The 22313-nt window shown below is 44.5% G+C and overlaps 2 protein-coding genes across 2 annotated transcripts in view; one reads left to right on the forward strand and one right to left on the reverse strand.

The window, feature by feature from the left end:
- MED12L (mediator complex subunit 12-like) overlaps positions 1-22313 on the forward strand; it is a 139160-nt gene that overhangs the window by 40540 nt on the left and 76307 nt on the right. The window lies entirely within an intron of this gene.
- GPR87 (G protein-coupled receptor 87) overlaps positions 20727-22313 on the reverse strand; it is a 2284-nt gene continuing 697 nt past the window's right edge. The window contains exon 2 of the mRNA XM_010584902.1: positions 20727-21834. Coding sequence (XP_010583204.1) covers positions 20798-21834 — 1037 coding nt within the window. The 3' untranslated portion in view covers positions 20727-20797. The remainder of the gene's footprint in view (positions 21835-22313) is intronic.

Raw genomic sequence — 22313 nt, forward strand, 5'->3', positions numbered from 1 at the left:
TTTCTTTCACAGAGTGGTTATGGGGGTGGATTACCCTCTGTAGGGAGGGCAGAACAGATATAGATATAATGCTGCTGTATTTGGCAAATGAAAACCTAGGCAACTGGAAAACACATGCTGTGGAGCTGGGAAAAAACCCCCACCCTGTCTTTTAGAAAACAAAGAATTTCCTTATTGCCACAATTCAGAGTTAGTAGCTGATGCCTCCATGTAGCAGATTGGAACCCGAGTGCAACCTTGCAATAACTAGAAATGGAAATTTTCTTTCAAATAGGTAAAATTTTTTCCTTTGGTATGTTGTTTTCTGTATCTCTCTTGCAGACGCTGTAAAGGCTGATGAGCTTAGGTGCTGTTCTGAAACTTGCATGGATAAGCGGAGCAAGGAGCAGGTGTTATGCCCGTTCACACGCAAAGCCTGCAGTTAATCTCTTTTTGGTAGTTCTCCCCTATGAGGACCTGCCATCCTATCTTTATGTGTAAGCTCCAGTCATCAAGGCATTTGGTTTTGTTTGGTTGGGAAAAAGATGGTGTGGAGAGCAGGTATTATAATATAACTACCATGTGAATATGTGCGTTAATAATGTAATAATGGGCAGGGTTGGGGGTGATAACTGCTAAAACTAGAAGATGTCCTGGAAAGGCACCAATACTGAATGGCATTTTTATTTCAGATGGTAACACACTGTATTTAAAAACTGTTCTCTTCCCATTGCTGTCTGCTGTGTACATGTTCTCTTCCTCCTGTCAGGCTGCCTAAGCAGGACCCTCTCTGCATATGATGTATTTAGAACTTGTTCCTGCTCTGTAGGGTTTCCTAAAGCAAAGTACCTGGAGGTGGGTCTTTCTACGCTTGGACTTAGTAACAGATACTAAACGTCTTAGGAAGTTCATGAAGTATTTCTTGTGCTGAGGCATCACACAACAAGGGATTATTTCAGAAGTGTGTGATTAGAGATGTGGACATTAAAACTTTGTAAAGTATATTGTATCTGCAGCATGGAAGACACCCTAGACAAATTTTACATTTGATACCAACAGATTTATCAACTGTCTGCGGTTGAGAAGGAGGCCAAAGTCCAAGCTAGACTCTCTAAATCTTTCAATATCAATGGCATGTCCTTACCTTTCTTGATTTGACTGCTGTCGTGCTCTTTGTTAAGGGTCTAGAGCGCCTTCCATTCTCAGACACAGGGCCTCTTCTCTTGCTGGGAGACCTGTGTGAGAGAAAGAAAATAAGGTTGTTAGAGTTGTGTGTCATAACATAGGACAGTGTAATTCTGCGGTGCTCAGGGGTTCCCACAGTGCGAGGCCTGTTTAGACCATCTAATGATCAGTCCTGCAGACAAGTCTTCAGATCTTTCAGGACGACTTCAAAATTGGTTAGGGACAGAGTCACAGAGCAGTCATGTTCAGCCTAAAGCCCATCGCTGCATGGGTAAGGCTAGAGGCTTTTGTATCCCCCCTGCTGTGCATCACGTCATTTGTGTTTGCGATCAATCTTATCTGCTCTTTTTGTCACCTAGTCATACGCTCAGCTCCTTCCGAAAGGCCGTGTCCCTACTGCTCTGAGTAATTCAGCACTGATAGCGAACACTGTCCCCTCACTAGCCTGTTCCCTCCATCAGTCGTGGGTCCCAGTGTGGATCCTGCAGGAGTTATGGCGACGTGGTACCACAAGGTCTCACTCCTGTGCTCTGGTAAAGAATCAGTCTAGCAGAGTGGCCTTCGTGCCGCTGCTTGGTGCTTCTGGATCCTCGTAACCACAGCCACCATGACGGCGGCACCCCTCTGCTGTTCGCGGATGGCAGAGATGGGTTGTGTGTGGTTGGCAGAAGGCATGCTTCCACTTCAGAGAGGAGCTGTCCTTTCATGCTTGTTCTCATTGCGTTCTTGTTCAGGCTGCCCTTCAACCTTCATAATGAGAACATCCTCTTCTCTCGAGAACCTGAGAACTTGCGGTGGCTCCACCAAGTGACGTGCAGCTTGAAATGAGCATAGATATTCACTCTTCATTCCATGTTGGGGGTCATATGGAAACTGTGCATCCTCCTCATTCAATGTTAATTGGTGGGTCAATTTAGGGCCTTTTTGTCCAAATGCTACTTGAGGTGATGACTAAGCTTAAGGATTCTCCCCCTCCCTCCCCAAATTCTTACAACATTGTATTTTTTTGCTGCTGTGTAACCACTGCTATTTGCTGGTGTGTGTTGGAGGGTATGTATTAGCACCCAGCAATCTGTGATTTGTATGTGAGAACAGCCTTTCATACCTGAGCAGCATTTCATGTTCAAATGCTTGGTCCAGCATAAAGTATTTTTATTCTATGTAAATAATATCAACTAATTGTGCAAAACCAACAAACTTGATTCACCACATTAACAAGAGTGATTTGATAAAATATAGGAAAGTTTTGAACTCTTCTCAGTTTGTAAATCATGTTCTCTTGGTAAAATACACTAAAGGAAAGTTGCATAAACCATTAAAATTGCTTAGTTCCTTCTGTATTTAAATTCTTACGCTATCATTTGTAACCCCTCCAATACCATTAAGGTACTTTTTCTTGAATTCTGTAACTTGGCTGTCGAATTTCAAAGTTCATGGCTGCTTTGCTGAACATAAGAATAATATTTACAAGTTGGTGTTTTTTTTTTTTTTTTATTTTTACCCTGAACACAATGAGGGTTCTGTAGTGCTGAGTGCAGATTCTCGCTTTTTATGGAAATTAATGCAGCTGCTTGATAAATAAATATGCAACGCAGTTACTGGGTCAGGAATTGTTGACAGTGGTCACTGTCCCCAGAAAAACTTTTTGAACTGCAAATGGAGTTTATCAGGGAAGAAGGTCATGCCAAATGTTATCTCTGATGTTATGAGAAATCTAGAGAAAGAGGAAGCGCAGTGCACAAAACACAGCAGTTGCGAATTGTGCTGAGTTGTGCTAAAAGAAGAATCTTTTTTCAAGATTTTCTGTCTAATGTGGTAGGAATACCGGTAGCGGTCTGAACTTGCAGTCCCGGCCACGCTGGTGTAATCCCGTTGGAAGACAGCCCCCAGTTTGGACGTTCGTCCTGCCCCGCTCTGAGCAGCGTGCACGGGCGGCTGCTGATGGGAAGCCATCAGGGCGGGCTGCTGGGGGTCTCGGGGGGGTCTTCAAAGGGCGGACATGCTCACTTGTTGGCTAGGAGCCGGACCAGCGGAGGGACGTAAAGGCAGGGCTTGCTAGCTGTGATTTGCAGGCGGTGGGATCCAGTCTCTCTGTTCTCCGCGCTGGGCTCTGAAGGCGCTCAGCTGGGCGTTCTGGGGGGGGGAGAGCTGGCGGGGGCAGGCAGGGGCTGTCCAAGGGAAAACCCTCTTCTCCGGTCGCCTGGGTGTTTCACAGCCGGTGTGTCCTCAGGTCCGCGTCTCCGCAAAGGTGCCCGACCTGGCAGGCGGTGGGGTCGGTGCCGGGGTGGAGACGTTTCAGGGTCAATGGTTGCAACTGCTGGTCTCCTTTGGAAGGCGTTTTTTGCAGAGATTGTGGAGGTATGTTGGTACGTTTGACTTCTTGCAAGTTTGCCAAGAGACTAAGATTTCGTTATTTTTCTGTTCTTATTATAACGCTTGTCTGGCAATGTCTGGATTTTAATACTTAAGAGAATACAAGTATGCAAAACACACTGTGTACTATTTCAGCCCTTTAAAACGGCGTATTGGGTGGTAGTTGTTCTTGTTTGTCATAGATGCGTAGAACGTAGCAGAGGAAAATGGGATGACTAGTCAAATTAGGATGACAGAAAAGATAAAATGGCATTCCTGTTGCAGGAAGTAGTAAGCAAGTAACTGTGAGATAGCATCGTGCGTGGTGGTGCTCAGCGCACGCTTCCTCTGGCGCGGCTCGGAGAAAAGGGCGATCGGTGAGTGTGGCAGTGACTTCTAGAGGGTGTCGGTTCCTGGCTGCTGTGCCTTCCAGCTCTTGCTTTCGAGACCACTCACGCCTGGTGTGAGAAGACAGAGGACTGCGTGAGCCACGTTTCTACTCGGGCTGCTCATCGGGGTGCTGGTGAGAGGAGCATCCCCTGTGAAAGTGGCTGAGAAAGGCTGTGTCCCGTGGAGGTCACCGCTGCTGTGTCCCCATGAGTAGCAGTGGCTCCCGCCGACCCAGGTCGAGCTGCGGGTATGTCCTGCCTGAAGCTACGGTTAGTAAGGGGAAGAACAGAAGTGTAAACAGCTCTTTACATCTTAGCAGTGCTTCTCACTTTTGATCCGAAAAGGCAAAATTCAGGATATTCTAGTGAGGAGGTAGCAACTGGTGATGGAGGAAGGTGTTTTTTTCATGCTGTGATATTTTATTTACAAACTCTTGGCTTCCTGAACGTGGGAAGAATCAAACAAAAAGCTGGACCCAGACCTCTTCCGACTCAGAATGCCGTCCATTGGGGCTTTCTTAAGATGGCGTGCCAGTCCTGATGGTGCTGTCGGCCCTCGTGGCCTGTCTGCCTTGCGTACCGTCTTTTTCCTCCTGTGTGCGTCTCATCCCCAAGCCCTGCACAGTTGCCCCTTCTGCCAGTGTCCCCACTTAGCATCACTAACGCCCGTGCAGGGACTGCGGCCCTTCGGACGACCTGGCAGGCAGGGACCCCACGTCGCCTGCCGGGGCGGCAGCGCCCTGAGCACCATCGCGTCTGTCTGCAGCCCTTGGCGCTGAGCAGCAGCAGGTCCCAGCTTGGATCGTCTTTTCTTCCTCATCTCTTAACTGAAGGGAGCAGCTGACTTGCTCAGTTTGGAAGAAATTGGCTCTGCCATCTAACCTTTAAAATGTTATTTTAACAAAAAACCTGGAATAAAGCCATGGCATCTTTGTGACATCTCTTTGTTGGGAGTATACTTGTCCCTGGCTGCCTGTGTTCTTCTGGTTGGTTGTATAATTCTTGGGGGGTGAGTGTGTGTGAGGATTTGAGCTTCTTTGTATAACACAGCCAATATTCGTAAGTCCTTATGAACTAATGATTGCATCTGTGTTTCTCATTCCTTATATTTGCAAAAACAATTCCCAAGCTTGTGAGTTCAGTGCATTACAAACATTTCCTGCCAGCGACTGGGCTGAGAGGAGTCCCATTAACACCTTTCAGAAGTACGCAGTATTGTAGGAGAAAGTCTTGACTTTTTTACGATAGTGAATGAATTCTCATTTCCGTTTGGATATAAAACATCTGCTTCTAAAACTGATGCAGATCTGAGCACTGAGCTTTTGTTCTGCTTGCTCCCCTCCTTCCTTCCTCTCCTCCCCATCTGCTCACCCTTTAAAAAAAAGAAAAAAATGTTGCAAGCCGATGTTTTCAGGCAACCCAGAGATGAGGAAAATAAACATTTTTGTCCCCAGGTTCGATCAAAGCGAGGTACCGTACTGCACCACCCTGTCCGGAGGCAGGGCTGCGAGCGAATTAGGGGAGCGAGGGGCCGTGGGGGGGTGCGGAGCCCGGTCAGCCCCACGCCGTCCAGCGGGACCTGCCGGAGGGTGGTCCGGCTCACTTCTGCCGAGTTCACCAGCAAAGCTTCAGGAAAAGACTGGCTGCTGTTAACCTGGCAGGAGAAAGCGTGCCACGTAAAATGACACCAGACAGCGTTTAGCACTGACAGCACTTCATAACAGATTTTGCTGACCAAAGTTATTAGATCAATTAGATCATACGTGGTGTTTTCTTGGCATGTATGATTCATTTCTGGCGTTCTGAAGGACAAAGTGAGAGAGGAGAGCCAACAGGTATAAAGAGTAGCTGTAGATAAGATTGTTTATCTCTTGTTAAAATAGCAGGCTCTTTGAAGGGCAGTGCAAGCTCGTTTGGTTGCAGCATGAGGACACCTCAAGGGTAGAATTTTATTTCTGTCTCGCAAAACCCACCGGTAATTGTTTCATTTCTTCTTATTGTCCAGGAGTCCCTAGGCTACTTTTGAAATCTGAAATTTAACAGGCTAATTTTCCTGATAAGTTAAAGTTTTCATTCTGTTTTTATTTCTGATTTTTAGGCAAGGGTCTAAATTATTCTAAACCCACAACCTTTTAGCATTAAAAGATTAGAGCCTGTGAAGTAGCCTGTGCAAACCCTGATATTCACGCTGAAACTTAGGCAATGCTTTGAGCCATTTGCATGTAGGATCATTTTCAGATCTAACCCAAATATTCCATTTTTTTAATTAAGCCTTAGAACCACCCCCTCCGAGATCCTTCCTATCTCCAATCAGTTATAGTATCTGAATTAGGGAGTGGTGGATGTAAGAGGAAAAGTTAGGACCAGGGTATTAGGAATGGTCAGTTTATGATATGATATTAGAGGATTAAACAGACCAGCTTTTAGAAGCAACTGTCCTATCAAATTTGGAATTATTCTATTAAGAGTATGTCAATAAAACATTTCCATGATTAGTCATTTCCTAATGTCCTAAAACTGGGTATTTAAAAGAAGTAACATGTGGTTCAAATAAAGAAATTGTTCCATTTAATATTCTGTTTTAATAGTAACACTTGTCATTTAAATATTTGATTTTTAATTCTATTTTCTGATGTTTTAAACTATGAATTTTATATAGTTATGTTTCCTTAGTCATAAATTAAAACAAAAGTAGTTGCTTAAGAAAAATATCTTTTGCTAAGATACACAATACAGAGCAATCCTTACCTGTAGATCAGCAGTCTTTGGTGGCGTAGCTTGAGGCTGTTCCATGTCTCAGCCTAATAGGTGTGAGAGTTTGTCTGCCTTAGTTTTCTATATTTATTTATAGTTATGACTGCTCACTTGTGTTCTAAATATTTTGTGGTTTGCATAGTGCATGGATGATTTCCTGTTCACCTTATTTGTCAATTTAAAAAAAGATAAAAATACAGTGGTAGTTATTTAAAAATTGGAAAGTTTGAGAGCATTGGTAATGTAGGAAACGTGTAATGAAAAGACAGAGTCTTTCACCTGGAAAGAAGTATAAAATTGCATGTGTGGTCCCTAAAACAGATTTACAGAATAAGCCCTGTACAACTGCCTTATAATGTAAAACACCATAAAAACCGTGTAAGCTGCAGCAGGTTCTGTTACTTACTGGCTGGGGGGCTGTCTTCTGCCTGCTCTGCTTCACCCATTGGCTGCTCCTTCACAGGTGGATAGGCTTTAGTTCTTCAAGCAAATGCTTTGCAATATTATCTTCATTATCTGCTTCGGTAGTGGTAGTGGTTCAGGGTGTACTGTATCTTTGCAAGCAGAAGGTTGAAGAGCTGGTGAGTCGTGCCTTGCTGCTTGGCCAAATGTGGTCGAGATCTCAAGTGCTGCAGATGGCCAGTGCTATTTTTGTGTACTTACACATACTTCCATGAAGATAGCGTTGAAATGATTTCAAGAAAGACACATTTGTGCAGTTGGCAAAGCAGTAAGCGATCTTAAGTTAAGGGCTGGTGTTTTCTTTTCTTAAACTGTTCCCAGGCCTGGCTGTGACCTTTTCTGTAAAGCTTACTACCCTGATAGCTTCTGCTTTTGTTAATGGGAGTGTTCTGAACTGGAGTGCACAGGCTTACGTTGTGGTTGCTCAGGGTGTGCTCAAAGGCAGAGAGATGTATTCTTGGGATGAGTGATGGATCTTTGGTGTGTGGCTTTTTTCTTTTTCTTCTTTTTTTCTTTTTCTTTTCTTTTAACCTTAATCACCTGTCTGTCTTCCTCCCTTCCTGTTCTTCCCATATGTTTACTGGGAGGCTTTGGAATCAAGCACAAAATTAGTGGAAATGGATGGTAATGGAAAAGCTAATATCTTTTCTATGGATGTGGGAAAGTAGTATATTCTGAGAGAGATCTGAGGTTTGGCGAGAGAAACTGAAGTTTATATGTTTATTTAAAAAGAAGTGAAATATGCAAGTTGTGTACATTAGTGTTAGTAAACATTTAGTACATGACTTGAGCTCTGCTTTATGTTGCGTAACCCAAACCCTCCGTTAAATACACAATTTCTTCATGGACTTTCCTCTATGAGTGTTCATCAGTTTACAAGAAGGGGCCTAAAGGCATGGACAAATGTATGTACCTTCTGCTAACGCATTGCTGCCATGTACACATCCTTTACTCCGAGCCAGTTCGTGTTAACCTGAACCTGTAGTCCCTTCCTTCCCCCAAATGTCACTGAATCTTTCTCAGTGAAATAAAGGGGTACCTTCAGAGACAAAATTGTCTTTACGTTATGGTGAGTACTCTTGCCCCTCTCTTATTTCTGACACTCCCAGATCAAAGCCATAATGGTCAATTATTCATTGCTTTTAGGTGATGAGTTTAGATGTTTGTTTCATTGACAGTTTTTATACCTGCATTATATTCCATTTCGGCAGCAGTGTGAGCATTCAGCCTTTCTGGGAATCTGAATCTGAGCTCTTCGGGTCTGGTAGGCAGGTGCTGTGATGTAAAAATTTGGTTTCAGTGACTTTCTTGGGTGTCAGCGGCAGGGGCGTGCTCTGGTCCCCTCTCAGCTGCCTGGCACTGGGCTCCTTCCTCCTCGGGCAGTCTCCTCGAGCCGTGGCAGCTCCTGCGGGGATCCTGCCGATAACAGCCTGCTTCCCTGGCACTGCTGCTGTGGGCCCTGTTGCACCGTCTTCCCTGTGGGCTGGCAGGCTGTAGCTTTAGGATTCATGTCCCATGGACTTCGTGTGTCACACCTCATACCGTCAGGCTTCAGTTTCAAGCAAATCGAAGGAAATCCATCTGCCCTAAAGAGTCACAGCTCTTCATGTGCCTCAGGAGAAGAGAGGGTTAAACTTGTGACTTAGGAAGAAGTGGTGAGTGCCAGAGGTTGCAGGTTTTAACCCTCCTCATGATGGATGTGTACTCAGTGTCGTGGGAAGGCTTGGAGGAGCACTTGCATGTCCCTTTACTCTCTTCCCGCTGCCATACGCCTATCTTGTGAGCATAAGCCTTGCAGCACACCCGCCCAGTGCGACTGCCCCGCTTCATTCCCAGTGCCAGCTCTGTGTGTGCGTGTGTGTTCATGTCCCGCGTCCTCACGTGCCTACGTCCCACTTGGGCTTTTTCCCCTCTCTCCTGGGGGAGGCTCGATGGACACCATCCTGCTCTGCTCCGGTGCCCAGCACTGCAGGCACAGGCTGGGAGCAGCTGGGACGAGCTGCGTTGCTTTGAGCGCTTTGCCAGACTGGGAGGGTTTGGCCAGGGATGGCGGGGGGGGCATTGAACTGCTGGGGTCGCGTTCTCATTCTCGTTCGGAATGTGGAAATTGGCTAGAGAGGAATCACGGCCGTGAGCTGGGAGCCCCGTTACACTCTGTGAGACATGAGTTGGTGGCAGCAGAAGCTATTTCTTCTTTACAGCTGGGCTGCAGTCCTGTGGCGGCGGACCTGGGCTTTGTGCAGGCTTGGAGGCAGCCCGGGCTCTGGGCTGTGCGACGGGAACGCAGCTCTGCAGGGGGAAGGCTGCCATCCCCAGCCTGCGCTCGGGCGGGCGTCCAGCTCCGCTCCCGCTGGGACACGGCTGCCACCGTCTCCTCCAGCGAGTCCGCTGCCAGAAGCTGATGTTGGGGGCTGCCCACGTCAGCGCATCCCCCGGCTGCTCCGAGCCACGAAGCCTGTTCCCTGGGAAGCCCAGCTGGGACCGGCTGCGCTGTGGAGCGAGGAGGTTTGTTCAAGGGCAAACCTGCCCTGTTTGCCTCTCCTCTGGCCGACCTTTTGCAGCCAGGTGAGGACCCGGCAGGACGATGCACGAGGCTTTTCAGGTGCTCCCCAGAAGGCACCCAGTCAGCCAAACTTTTCATCTCTTTCCATCCACGTCGATTTTGAAGCAAGGATGAGAGGAATGGGTCAGATGAGGCTTTGGCTGATCACAAGTGCTTTAAAAACCTCTGGCCCTCTGAGACAGAGCTTGTAATTAATTCTAAAAAAAACCCCCTTTTTTTGTTTTTTGGGTTTTTTTTGTTTTTCCGCTCCCCAGAAACAGCAGCAGAAACCTCAATATCCCTTTTGGGACCAAGGTCAATATTCAGAGTGTGACCCGCAACAAACTTTTTCCAATAGCTTCCTCATCTAAGCCTAAAATTAAAATAGGCAGTGTTCAGATTAAATCCTTGCAAAAAGGGAAGGAAAGTGTAGCCTGCCAAGACAAGTGAGTTTGAAAGAGAAACATTAAAATAAAGGATAAGAGGAGCTTCTTGGCAAAGCAAAATTGTCCACCAACCTCAATTAAATTTGTCCCTCCCAAGGGCAGTTCTCACTTTATGTTCAGCACCCCGAACTTTCTGTTGAAGGAGGTCATCGTTCAAAGACCTAGAGAAAGGGAAAATTTGAGCAGTGAGAAAATAGCTTAACATTCAAAAGTTATTCCTGTTGTTTCAAGCAATTGAGTATTTAGCAAAGAGCTGAATAACCTTTTTTGCTGATTCATCAGAAAATCAGGACTTGAGCCTGCAGCCAACAATTTGGATCGGACTACCAACTTTTGTGAGACAGAAATAGTCTTTCCTATGGGCTAATACGGCAAACTTGTCACTGAAGGACTGGACTCTGGTAGAGTAAAATGCCATGCAACAAAACTAAGAGTCTTGTTTGAAGACTGAGCACCTCAAAGCAAACTGGCAGTGAAGTCCAAAGCACAGCCCAGGCTGGTAGCCAGCTTCTCCAGGTTTCTTTCAGCTTTAATTACCAGTGCACAATGGGTAGCTTTTCTCTACATTCTTCTCCACGCCCTCCCACCTGGCTGTTTTCCAAAGGTACCAGCACACAGGCTGCTTTCCCCAGTCTCCTGTGAACTGCAGTAACAGAAGCAGGGCTTTTACCCTCTGTCTCAGCTTGAAAAGAAGCTGAAGATGTGGTTAGAAAGCACATCTAAGAAGACATCAGGATTTCCAAGGGAGACTCCAAGTCTGTTACCGCAACAGACTTGTTGTAAAGGGGTTGAAGGTGTTACGCTGCAGCATTCCGGTGCTGCTGCAGTTATGCTGCAGGGGCCTTTTGTTTCATAGGCAAAGCGAGGAAGAAGCACTGTTTAGTACATTATTTCTACCCCCAAGTTTTTTATTTTCCAGTTTGCCTAAAGTGGCCCAAAACCACCTATGTGCTTTCCAGCAGCAGCAGAGGTGACTGCACACTGTGTTAGACCTCCAGGTAGTGATGTGGTGTGGAAGTGAGACTCCTGCCAGAAGAATTGCTTGGTGTTCTGGACATGGCTCTTACACTTCAGCACATCCAGGGCTCATTAATGTTACTTGTATACGTGTGAGGACAGAAGTCTCTTCTGCCACATCTGCATTACCAGTGTTAGAGCATCTCAGGCTTTTACTGCAGGTGTGCTCAGTTCATGCCAGGAGGTGTAGATACGTAGAGCTGTGCCCTGCTCCTGGGTGCAGAAAGCTTGAGCTAGATGTAGCTCTTCTCTACGGTGCAGAGAATTTTCTCTTTTATGTATTTCTGAAGCATAATGTTCCTTCTTGGGCCGGTTAGCTGGTTCACAGTCCAATCATAGGCCTCCATCCCTGAATGACTCAGTAATTTGTTATTTTTAGATCTATAAAGTAAACCTCTCCTAGCTAACTAAGGTGAATGTGAGCACAGGCAAGCGATCTGGTGTGCTTACGCTGACCTTGCAGTACTCCTGTCTCAGGGAAGGCAGGGCTCAGACCTGACCTTCCCATCCCGCCGTGGGTGAGCTCCCTGGTTCTGCAGAGCAGGAACTGCCCCTTCCTCTGCATGGTCCCATCCCGGGACTGGTTTTCTGCGCAGTCTCGCTGCTTTTGTTAGAGGGAGAAATGCATCATGCTTACATCTTCATCTGAGTATGAAAGAGAGAAGATCTCAGTTTTTCTGTGGATGCCATTGGTGAATAAGCACTACTCAAGGTAATAACCAAGTGACCGCTAGGAAACAGACACATTTAAGTTCTGTATATAGCTGTGTATTGTCTTTCCTTTGATGGAAACAGCTATGGAAACTTTCAGTCATGGGATTCTGTTGTCCTTTTGTTATAAATAAGAACAGCAAACTTCCTCCATCATTTGCCTGCAAATTTCCTTTTTTAGAGTCATAAAATCCACAGACCTAGACTTTGTGCTCTGTAGCATCTTAATTGGAAAGTCCGTGAAATTATCTGTTGGCACTCAGAGTTGTGTGCATTAAATATTTTGCGCCATCAGGGGATTCACTTGTTAGGTTTATGTTTCAGTTTTCTTTATGAACCAGAGCTTTCCTAGAAATGGCACATCTGGCAATCATCTCGGCAGTGCAGTGTCATCTTCCCTACCGTCTGCCCGTAACATGCTGATTAACTGATCCTGTAAGCCTCTGAGTCTGCACAGAATTGAAATGATGAGTGCTGTGGGGGTACATCCTGTCCTTCCAAGAAAGGTGTTTCTTCATGGAGAAACCTCTTGGTTTTTATGCGTGGTAGACTCTTAGTCTCTGGCTTTGTGGCAGGTAGGAGCGTAGGTACGCATGAAATCCCTGCAGTCGTATCAAGACCAGGCTCTGGGACTGTGAGGCTATAAATGGGAACTGCTTAGAAGATTTGCCAGTTCTGTGTGTACTAAAGCAGTAAGTCTTACACAGTTGTCATCTCCAGTTATGAATGTTGTCATCAGTCACGAGGTGTTCATTTGTTAGTGGGACGGAACTTGTGGGTTGGATGCTTTTGGCTCTTAATGAAAGCGCGTGGACAGAGTGTGACTGACCATAGTACACACTGATGCCAGGGCAGGCACAGCTGATGCAGAGAGCTGGAGTTGATCTCCACTATGAGGCAAATTGTAGGACAGTTTTGATTGCATGGTTGGGTTTTGATTGTGTGTTTATTATTATTTGAAAGGCTCAATTTCAATTGAGAGTGGCTTGAAAAATTCCAGCTTGCTTAAAAGGGGTTCTCAGTGCTTTCAAAAACTCAAAAACTTTCCTGGGGTCTCATATCAGATCATGAGTTGCTCTTGTGCAGCCTAGAAATGGGGCTTTGATGTTGTAAAGCAGATAGATCACTTAGTTTGGGTTGTAGTTGTTTGGATATCCTTTCCTATCCCTCCCCTTGCTGCTGTGCACCCCCACACACACTGCCACACCCCAAGAAAAACCAGAGAATGCTTTGAAACAGAAAGCATCTTGTTCTTGTCAACCCTGATAACATTAAAAGAAAGCTGTCTTGTGTAATGTGCATATGGCAAGGCTGGCTGTTACTTCTCAGCTGAGCATAAAGATACACCGAACAACACATGCATTGCAAATTACTGCTGCCTGTCCTTATTTTGCAACTTTGTGTAATGCAGTTCTGGAAGTAAACACTTCTGGTTTTGATGTGGGGTGAGTGAATGTTTAACAAACTGTAGTTTTGTACTGACTTCATTTCTCTTAAGAAAACAATATCAGCACCATATTTATGACTGCTGTAGAATATTATGTAAATCATTTATACTGATGTAAGCATATTGATGCTGCAGTTGATTTCTACTGGTTGCATTAGTGGGGGTCCAGGTTTGCTTTAGGAAGGCTGATTGGCTTTTTAGTGACATAGTGAAGACCAGAGCCCTGTACTCCCAAAGAACATTATATGCCTGTTCTCTGCACATGCAGGCTTCATGTTAATCCCCAGGCGTTGTTCATAGTCCCATGACTTTTCAGAGCAATGCCCGCTGTAACTTCATGAGATGTTTTTAGAACAATTTTTGTTTGGCTCTATTTATGTAATGTAAATGCATCCCCAGAATGAGAGTACAGAAAGGTTGTTAAACACAGCCTGCCTTTGAATGGAATCTTAAGTTCATTCTTTCTAGAGGGGAAATTTCTTTAAGTTGGAGTCAAAAGTTGCCATTTGGTTCTTGCAAAGTCAAGGGTTGTTCTCTGTGCTTTGCAAAATATTCCTGGGGAGTTGAAGCCAAAGTATTTTACAGTAAATAGAGTGGCATCTTTGGATGGGCAGTGTGACCCTGCTGCTCAGGCTTGCAGTTTAATGCTGTAACTCACTAACTCTGTTGCCCAGAAGGAAATAAAGATAACCATGTTTGTGTTTAATAGTGAGTGAAGAACACAATTTTATATGTGTGTTTAATGTATTGAGGTAAAAAAGGAAAAGCTTAAAAACAACCCTCAAAATGCACCTTTTCATGTTAAATGTTCAAAGCTGTGCCAGTGGCTTTAAATAGCCATCCTGTGTTCAGTCTGGTTAGTGACATCTGCTTTCTCCTTCTCATTTCACTTTTATCTGTTGTATTATTTTTCCATTTTGTTTATTGTTTGGGGCCTCTGATGACTATCATTGTACTTGAAACACAATACAAACTAAACAAAACACTTCACATATTATCAAGTTTGTTACTTAATTTGAACAGGGTGTTTCTGATGTATAGTTCTAGCAGACTATTGGCAGTGGAGTTTATCAAAAGGCTATATGTTTTGAGTAGTTTTATATAGATGTAGTGGTAAAACAAACATATATGTTTAATATGCTCACACTCTTTCTTTGTCCAATACCTAGTCTCTTGATTATTTAGAACTTGATCATATTCTATAGAAACATAAAATTGCTGAACTAACTCAAACCAAGATACTAATTAACTCAGAAATCAGTTTTTTATGGTGGTCAGGAGTCATTGCTTAGGAAGAAAATAATAGAAAGGAAGGCAGATACAGTGGTGCCCACTCTGATGGTGCTCTCACCGTAAAGCACTCACTGGTTTATAGACATCCAGAGCTCCAGGCTGTGGATGGAACCAGGATGTCTTATTGCCCTGATATATCCAGGATCTTATATACACATATATTTTTTGTAAAGCTTGTTACCTTCTTCAACAGGAAAGGGGAAGACACAAAATGAAACATGTAAGCCTGTGTGAACAAGCCAGTGCTAATATGTATACCTTGAAAATGGCTTATAATGGAAATAGTTACCAATAAAGATGTCAGCTGAGGGGAGAATCTTAATTTAAAGCAATACACAATGCAGATATAAGCCCAAGTTAAGAGGATGCTCTCTCCCATTTAGCTGATCCTAGGGAAGGGCATACCTGGTGTGCTTGGAGCAGCTGCTTCTCGCCTGCGGATCAGGCTGGAGGGCTGTGCCAGCAGTGGTCCTCGCTGCTGCTCCCATGCAGAGAAGCTGCAGCGAGCTCTGGCCGCCGCAGAGTTTTTGAGCAATAAAAGCAGAACACCACTTGCCAGGGGACCAGAAAGTGAAGTGTCAGTGGTCTTCCTCTCAGAAGGTCACGAGTAGCCAGTGCATATTGGAAAAGGAAGTCAATTCTAAGCGGGCAAACTCATCTCTAACACCAGCTGAAGTGCTAAAATGTGTGGATGCTATGTGATTTCTCTCTGAAAAGTTGTGCAGGTCTCATGATGCAGCAGGCAGTTCAAGCTTCATAGCCATCAGTATGAAATTATTTTAAAAATGGTAATATGCAGAAAGGTAACAGAATCCAAGGGTGAGGAACTTTGGGGATGACTTTTTCATACTTTATATTTTGAAATTATGTCATTGTAGGATTGCCTAATGGCATGGCTGAACTTCTTGGTTAAAACTTGTTTAGAATTGTTAAACTAGAGCTAAGCACGTCAGTCACAATGCTGCCTCCAGTAAAAGACTGAAGTGTGCAGCTGTCCGTGAATCTGTGAGGTCCTGTGAGAAGGAAGAAATGCAATGTTTTCAAGTGTAAGCTGCCATTCTGTGATGGATTAAATGTTGCAGCACAGATAATTTTTTGCATGCTTCAGAGAGAAGTGAGCAGTTGTCCAAGGCAGAGGATTAAGAGTTTAAAGGGCGGGTAGGACGACTCAGCTCTGTGTACAGTTTCACCCCATTGGAATGACTCTAGACAGCAGGGCAAACTGAAGGGTCGCTTTGTTATGCAAACATGGATATTTTTCCAAAATGCCAGCCAAATTTAATATTTAAGGACCTAAAGATAGCACCGCTATTTCCAAAGGGTTAGAAAGCAAGCAGTGAGCATGTTTGCCAGAAGACCCCTGCTGTATATCGTATGTTTGGTGGCTTAAGAAGAAACTGATAATGTATTTTACCTTTATCCATACAAGTCTTCCCCCAAAATCCAAAATTCACTTCTGCTGGTCTAGCCGTTGTTTTATTAAGAAAATCGTTTGAACTTTTTGTCTGAGCTCAGTGCCTATGAGAGAAAACCTTTTTTATGGTCCTGCTGATGGACTTCTGTATCAGAACCGGGGAATACAGATTCGTAGACAGAGATGGGAGAAAACTGACAGTATCAGAGCATATCTGATGACTGAAAGGTCTGCTGGTGGTGGTGGTGATTTGGTTCTTCATGTGTCTGATGTCAGAAATGCAAGCTGGGATGGCAGCTCTGATGTCAGGAATGGGGCTGACAGGTTCAGACTTGGTTTTTCTAAGTGAAGGATCTTACACCACCAAACCATTGCCATATATAAGCAATATCTCTGACTACTAATCTTCTTATAGGTCTGTGCCCCGTTATCAAAAACTTCTAATGAAGCAGTCAGAGCTTCTAACCCTACTAAATGTGAAAACGCATAGATTGTATTATATCTGTGGCCAAGCTCTGTGAATTAATAAAAGCAGGATGAGTAAGGTAAATATTTTCACAGAATAATACTACTAGAAGACATGCTAATTACAAAAGTATCGCAGGACTTCTGAATTTTGTTTTTTACCCTGTCAAAGCTGCCGGCAAACACTTTATGCCTAGTTTTGTTTTGCTGACAGATACATGTCTATGGATCATTGTTGAATAGCCTTCTGAGGCCTTACAAGGATCTGTCTGAAACTTAGTTATCAGGTCTCTGGCCGCATTCAGATGGCACTGCTGTCGCTCACAACGCAAACATTTTGTGTGACAGGGTGGCACAGGGTCCAGTGGGGAGAGCTGAGGAATGGGAGTGACGCACATTTGAGTAAGTCCAGTCATGGTGGCACTAGTTAAGCAATTACGATTGCTTAATTCATGACATTCTGGTGTGCATCAATACAAAGATACATTTTTAGAACTTTGGGGGTTTTAGTTTCCTTTTTTAAGATGCCGAGGAAGCCGCGCTGGTGGAAAGCCACAGTAAATGTTATTGCTAGAGAAACCTCAAAAGTAAAGGGCATAATAAACATAGCAACAAAAGTCTTGCACGGGTAGCAGTCTGGAGCTGTCTGTAAGTACGTGTTCAAGTAACATTTCTTCCACGATAACCCCATGGCATGGAGAGTTCTGGCTGGGCTCGTCAGTTACAATGTAATGCAAAGCTTCCTAAATGAAAAAAAAAAATCACAATGTTCATGAACTGTATGCTCCTTGCATTCTTGGGTCTGATCTGCTGTCCTGCCTCCACCTGGAAAACCAAGTTTCACATATAGTGTCCTGTAAAAAAATGGGAGTCTCAGACTGCACAATAAAAATTTACATATGCTTCTGTCTTGAGGTGGTTCTCTGAAATGACAGCAATAAATCAGGGCCTGAGACTTTTCCTACGAACTTTCTTGTACCTTTTTCTTTCAAGAAGAACTTTTAAAGACCAAAATTCCATGTCAAATTCAGACAATTTAAATATAGTTATCTGGTATGTGGAGACTAGGGTATTGTTTTATAATTCATTTTTAGCCCTGGGAAAATATTTCACAAACAGTATCTTCAGAGAAGTGTTGTATATGTAAGTGCATGTATAAACCAGTGATAAAGGATTATCACAGATACATCCTGTCAAGATAAAGTAAACTTATTTGGGGGGCAATTTTACAGTGAAGTGTTGTATGTATTGCAGATGTCGGGCTTCAGAGCAGAGACTCATTCTGGCTGGTCTGTGTGCTGGGAGTGTGTGGCTGCATCTTCCCTTCCCAGTGCAGGATTTCATATGGATGGCCCACTGCTCCCAGGTGGGACCACACTTTCCAGAAACTACTGGTTGCTTTATCTCTTTGTCCCCTGGAAAGGGTATCTTTAGGCCATTCTTTGGAGGGCATCACCCTGGGTGCAGTTGCTTTGGATAATAGACTTTTTCATATAAAAATCTTACTAGGGCACAGCAGTACTGTTTCTCCTAGGAGGAAATCCTATGTAAATGCAGCCTTTAGTTAAAAAATAAGTGGGTAGTGAGAAAGTGTAGTGTGTGTGCATGTGCATCCTGTAAGGAGAGTATGCAGCATGCTAGAGGAGGTGTAGGTCGCCATGTGGTCATGTTTTCAGCATCGCTGAGCTTCACCATTTGGTGCGCACCGTTGTGCGAGTGGAGAATCCTGGATCCTGTACACCTGGTCTGCAGTCTCCTCACCTGTCCTTTGTGTCCCTGGTTAGGAACAAACAGGGATGTGTCCACTGAAGTAGCTCTTTGTGCTTTGCTGGAGTTGGGTAGGAAGTCCACCATCCACCTGGAAAAAAGTTACAATTCTGAGAGGGGTTCAAGCTTTCTTGCTCTGCATATATACGATGAATCCTATAGTGTGAGTGTGTGTGTGTGTGTATGTATATTATGTATAGAAATACTCTGCTATACTGTATATTTGAAATATTTCTAGTAGTCAGGATATTTGAATTCAATCTTAGGAGGTGCATGCTTGTTCTGTGATCTGCTTCTGATGGGATTTAGCTCAGCGAAGCATGTGGGGTACAGGCTCAGCTGTCTGTTTATGGTAAGGAGGAGCTGGAGCACCGCTGAGAATGGAAGAACCTGGATGAAACTGGGCATCAGGGAGACTGGTGGAAACGCATAGCCTGACTGTGGTTGAGTAGCCTTAAGTCTAGCAGGCTCGTGAGCTTTGGTTCCAAACAGTGCAAGTGGTGACGGTTTCTGAGCAGTAGTGGACAACAAAGACAGTAAGAGCCATCTTAATCTGTAGGATGGCGGTTATTCTGCAAATAGCCCATCTACTAGTAATGGGCTTGACTGTAGTTCCATCTGGTAAGGGATGTAATCGTTCACAGTTTGACAGCAGAGTCTAGCATCTCTCTCCCAGCAGATGTAAAACCTGTTGTAATGGGTCTGCACGCCTTCTTGCAAGACAAAAGATGTTTTTGGGTAAACCAAGATAGGCTTTATAGTACACAGAAAAAACTCAGCTCAAAAGCTTAATACTAGAGAAGGCTATAAGAAAGTAAAAATACAATGATACCCATCTATCTTGCATGCTGAGCCCATGGAACACATCAGGGAATGTGCAGTAGCATGAGCCACCCTTGCGGCGGGGTAATGTGCACATGGAGGGGAGGGCACAAAGTGGGGGGGAAGAAGTTACACCCTCATAAATAAATGATCTTGTTATTGGAAGTTTTTGTGTAGTGATCTCCCTTAGTGGAAAAGACAAACTGTGTGTACCTGCTTGTTCCTATGGGTGTTGCAAAGGTGTTAAAAGGGGAATAGTTGCAACGCAGAGACCGAGGTGGTGTGTGTGGGGGTGTGTGTGTATGAATTTAACACAGTAATTATCAAGCACAATTTAACAAGCCATAAAGCCATCTGTGATTTACTATTACTTGCATCATAAAAGGGAGAGCAGAAGCACTCCGTCTTGGTTTTGTTTAACCATATAAGACCTAATAAGAGACTCTTTGGTTATTAAAGTCTGTGTGTACATAACTGATCTTGCAGTCCTAAATGTTGCCATTTCACAAAAGCAACCCAGTATGCTGTTCCATTTAATTTGGTGCTTACAAGAATTTAAACTATGCAACCCGGTCCCCAAAATGCTTCTCTTAATATGCTTTTGTATGTGCATAGAACCCTAAAAGTACAAAATGGCAAATTTGATCCCAGAACTAGCCTTTGAGGTTGTGTGTGAACTCAGTTTTCTACAGAGCCGACTGGAAAACAGGGTTTATTCTGTGGTATTTACCCATTTAAAATATTTTTATTTAAAGTAGGATAAATATCCAAAATACCCCGTCTTCCTTTCCAGAAATGATCCCTCTGAACAATGTAAGTAGTTTTAGAATACTTGCATTAATCCAAATGTGTAATCCAAACAGTACAATACTTACACTTCAACTTTTTCATTATGCATGAAACAGAATCTAAACCTGAACTAACAGTGTTAAAAAAACAAAAAAACCCCCTTGTTTCAGTAGAAAACTTCATCAGAGGTGTTCTCATGCAGTATTTTATCTTGTTATTTGAATGCTGCATTTTCAGGATTTTCTTCTCAAGCCTTTTTTCTCCTATATTAAAAGGAAAGTCCTTATATGAATGAGGCACTTGATGACGGACTATTGCCATCTTCTGTTTATTCAACTGCACTACATTGCAGAAGATGCATATTGAAAGGGCTGAGAAGCACTTTGGTAGGTTTGATCTGCGGACGAGGCGGTGCTGCCAGCACCACAAATGCCCAAGAGGAAAAGCCGAGATGCTGTCGGCCAGCGGCAAAGTGCTGTTTCTGCAGACGGAGCCCTGTGGCTGCCCTGTCCCAGCAGCCACCCTGCCTGCGAGTGCACCGAGGGGTCTCCACAGGAGTGTGTGCCACCTCCTCCCCTCTCCTTCACCTGCTGCAAGTCCTTCGGTGGCCGTCTGCCAGACCCCGGGGACGTTGGATCCTGCTCCGAGGCTGGGGCTTGTCCATTGCAGCTGGAGCCTCCTGGAGCTGCAGGTTGCTTTCTGAGCTAAGGCATCCTTAGCTTCTGTTGGCCTTTAAAAAAACCAACTAAGACAACCCCCAAAACCCCTCTGAAGTGAACCTGATCTCTGTGTGGATTTAAGCTTTTGAATTTTGAGATGGATGTTAGTAAGCTGAAATGGAAAAGCTGTACATGTCTGCACATTCCTTAATGAACTTCCATGGTCAGATACTCAAAGATATGTTTTATTTACACGATATACAAATATTCTCACAAATTAGCAAAAGTCTCTGTGTGGGTGACTTCAGACATCAGTGTATTCATGGTATATGCGCACTTCTGATCTTCTTACGCTCTGAAGTGATCTAATACTCTCACTCCTGGTTCGCATATTTGATTTTCTGAACAGCCTTCGTGAGAATGATCTACACATGAAAAAGTAAATGATTGGATCCAGACAGACATTGCATGCAGATAAGAACAGTGTCATTTCCTTACAGTAATATAAGATTTTATGTGCAGAGTCGTCTAAAATTTTATCTAGATGGCTGAAAGTAAAGGGTATTCTGCACAAATGATATGGCAGAAAGCAAGTGAAAAATACAGCCACAACAACCCTTATACTTTGATTATGCTTTCGCTTTCTGCTTGATGAGCTAATAAATTGTTTGCTCGATTTATAAATGTACCTGGATATCGCAATATAACATCCTATCAGTACTATCAGCACCACTACAAACATGCAGGTGTTGATGTAGACGACAGCTGTGTGCCACTTGACTCCCAAGGGAGACTTCAGCTTTACGCAGTCGTCTATGTTTTTCTTTGTCGGGTAGCCGTTTGTAAGAATCAGGTTTGGTAAAGCTAGGAAAGCCATTACAACCCAAACGCAGGCAGATAAGATCTTGGTGAAGGTGATGCTGTACATCCTGGAGTCTCCAAAAGGTTTCACTACTTTCAGGTAGCGGTCGATGCTGATGAGTCCGAGGAACACAATCGTGGTGTACATGTTTGCGTAAAACAGAACTGTAGTGTATCGGCACAGGAAAGAGTTGAAGTGCCACGGTCCCAGCTGCGAGTCCTGGATTATCTTGAACGGGAACGTTAGTGTCATGAGAAGGTCTGCAACCACGATGTTTTTGAGGTAAAATATAAAACTCGTTTTATTCCTGATGTGGAAAAAAATCCACACTGCTAGGCCATTCAGCAAGATGCTTGCTAGGAAAATGATGAGGTAAAGCACAGGCAAGACGATGGTGGTGAATTCGTTGTGTGTGGAGTTCCCCAGTAAGCCTGCTGTGGCGTTGGGCGAGGTGCTGTTGTCTTGGCTCAGACGATCATCTGTGGGAATGAGGGAGAACAAGAAGTTTAAAGTATGTTTCTAGCGTTTTACAAATGGGGCCGTTTTAGAACTGTCCTCTAGAAAATGTCCTATGTCTGGGCAAGTCTGGAGGCTGCTCGGGGAAAACCCGGGTTTAAAACGATGCTGCCGAGCATCGCACGTGTCAAAATAAACGCGCCTGTGGCTTGCTAACCTCTGAGCATGACGTCTGCGCTTTCTGCCGCAATACAAAGGTGCTCCTGCAAATAGTCTGACGGGAAGAAAGTGCAGGATGCGAGCGTGCGTACGTTTCCGAGGTTCCCGTACGGCTGACGAGCTCCGGGGCCGCCCTCGCCGCTGCCCTGCCGGTGAGGAGAGCGGCAGGCCCGGCTTGGCGGGGTGGACGCGGCGGCGGGCAGCGGCGCGGCCCTTCCGTCGCTGAAGGCGCTTTGACTTTGGGCGGTCGGAAGGAGCCGTTCGGCCAGGCCCGCGGCCCGGG

This window comes from Haliaeetus leucocephalus, unplaced genomic scaffold, assembly GCF_000737465.1.
Source record: "Haliaeetus leucocephalus isolate CR32 unplaced genomic scaffold, Haliaeetus_leucocephalus-4.0 Scaffold1014, whole genome shotgun sequence".
Lineage (NCBI taxonomy): Eukaryota > Metazoa > Chordata > Aves > Accipitriformes > Accipitridae > Haliaeetus > Haliaeetus leucocephalus.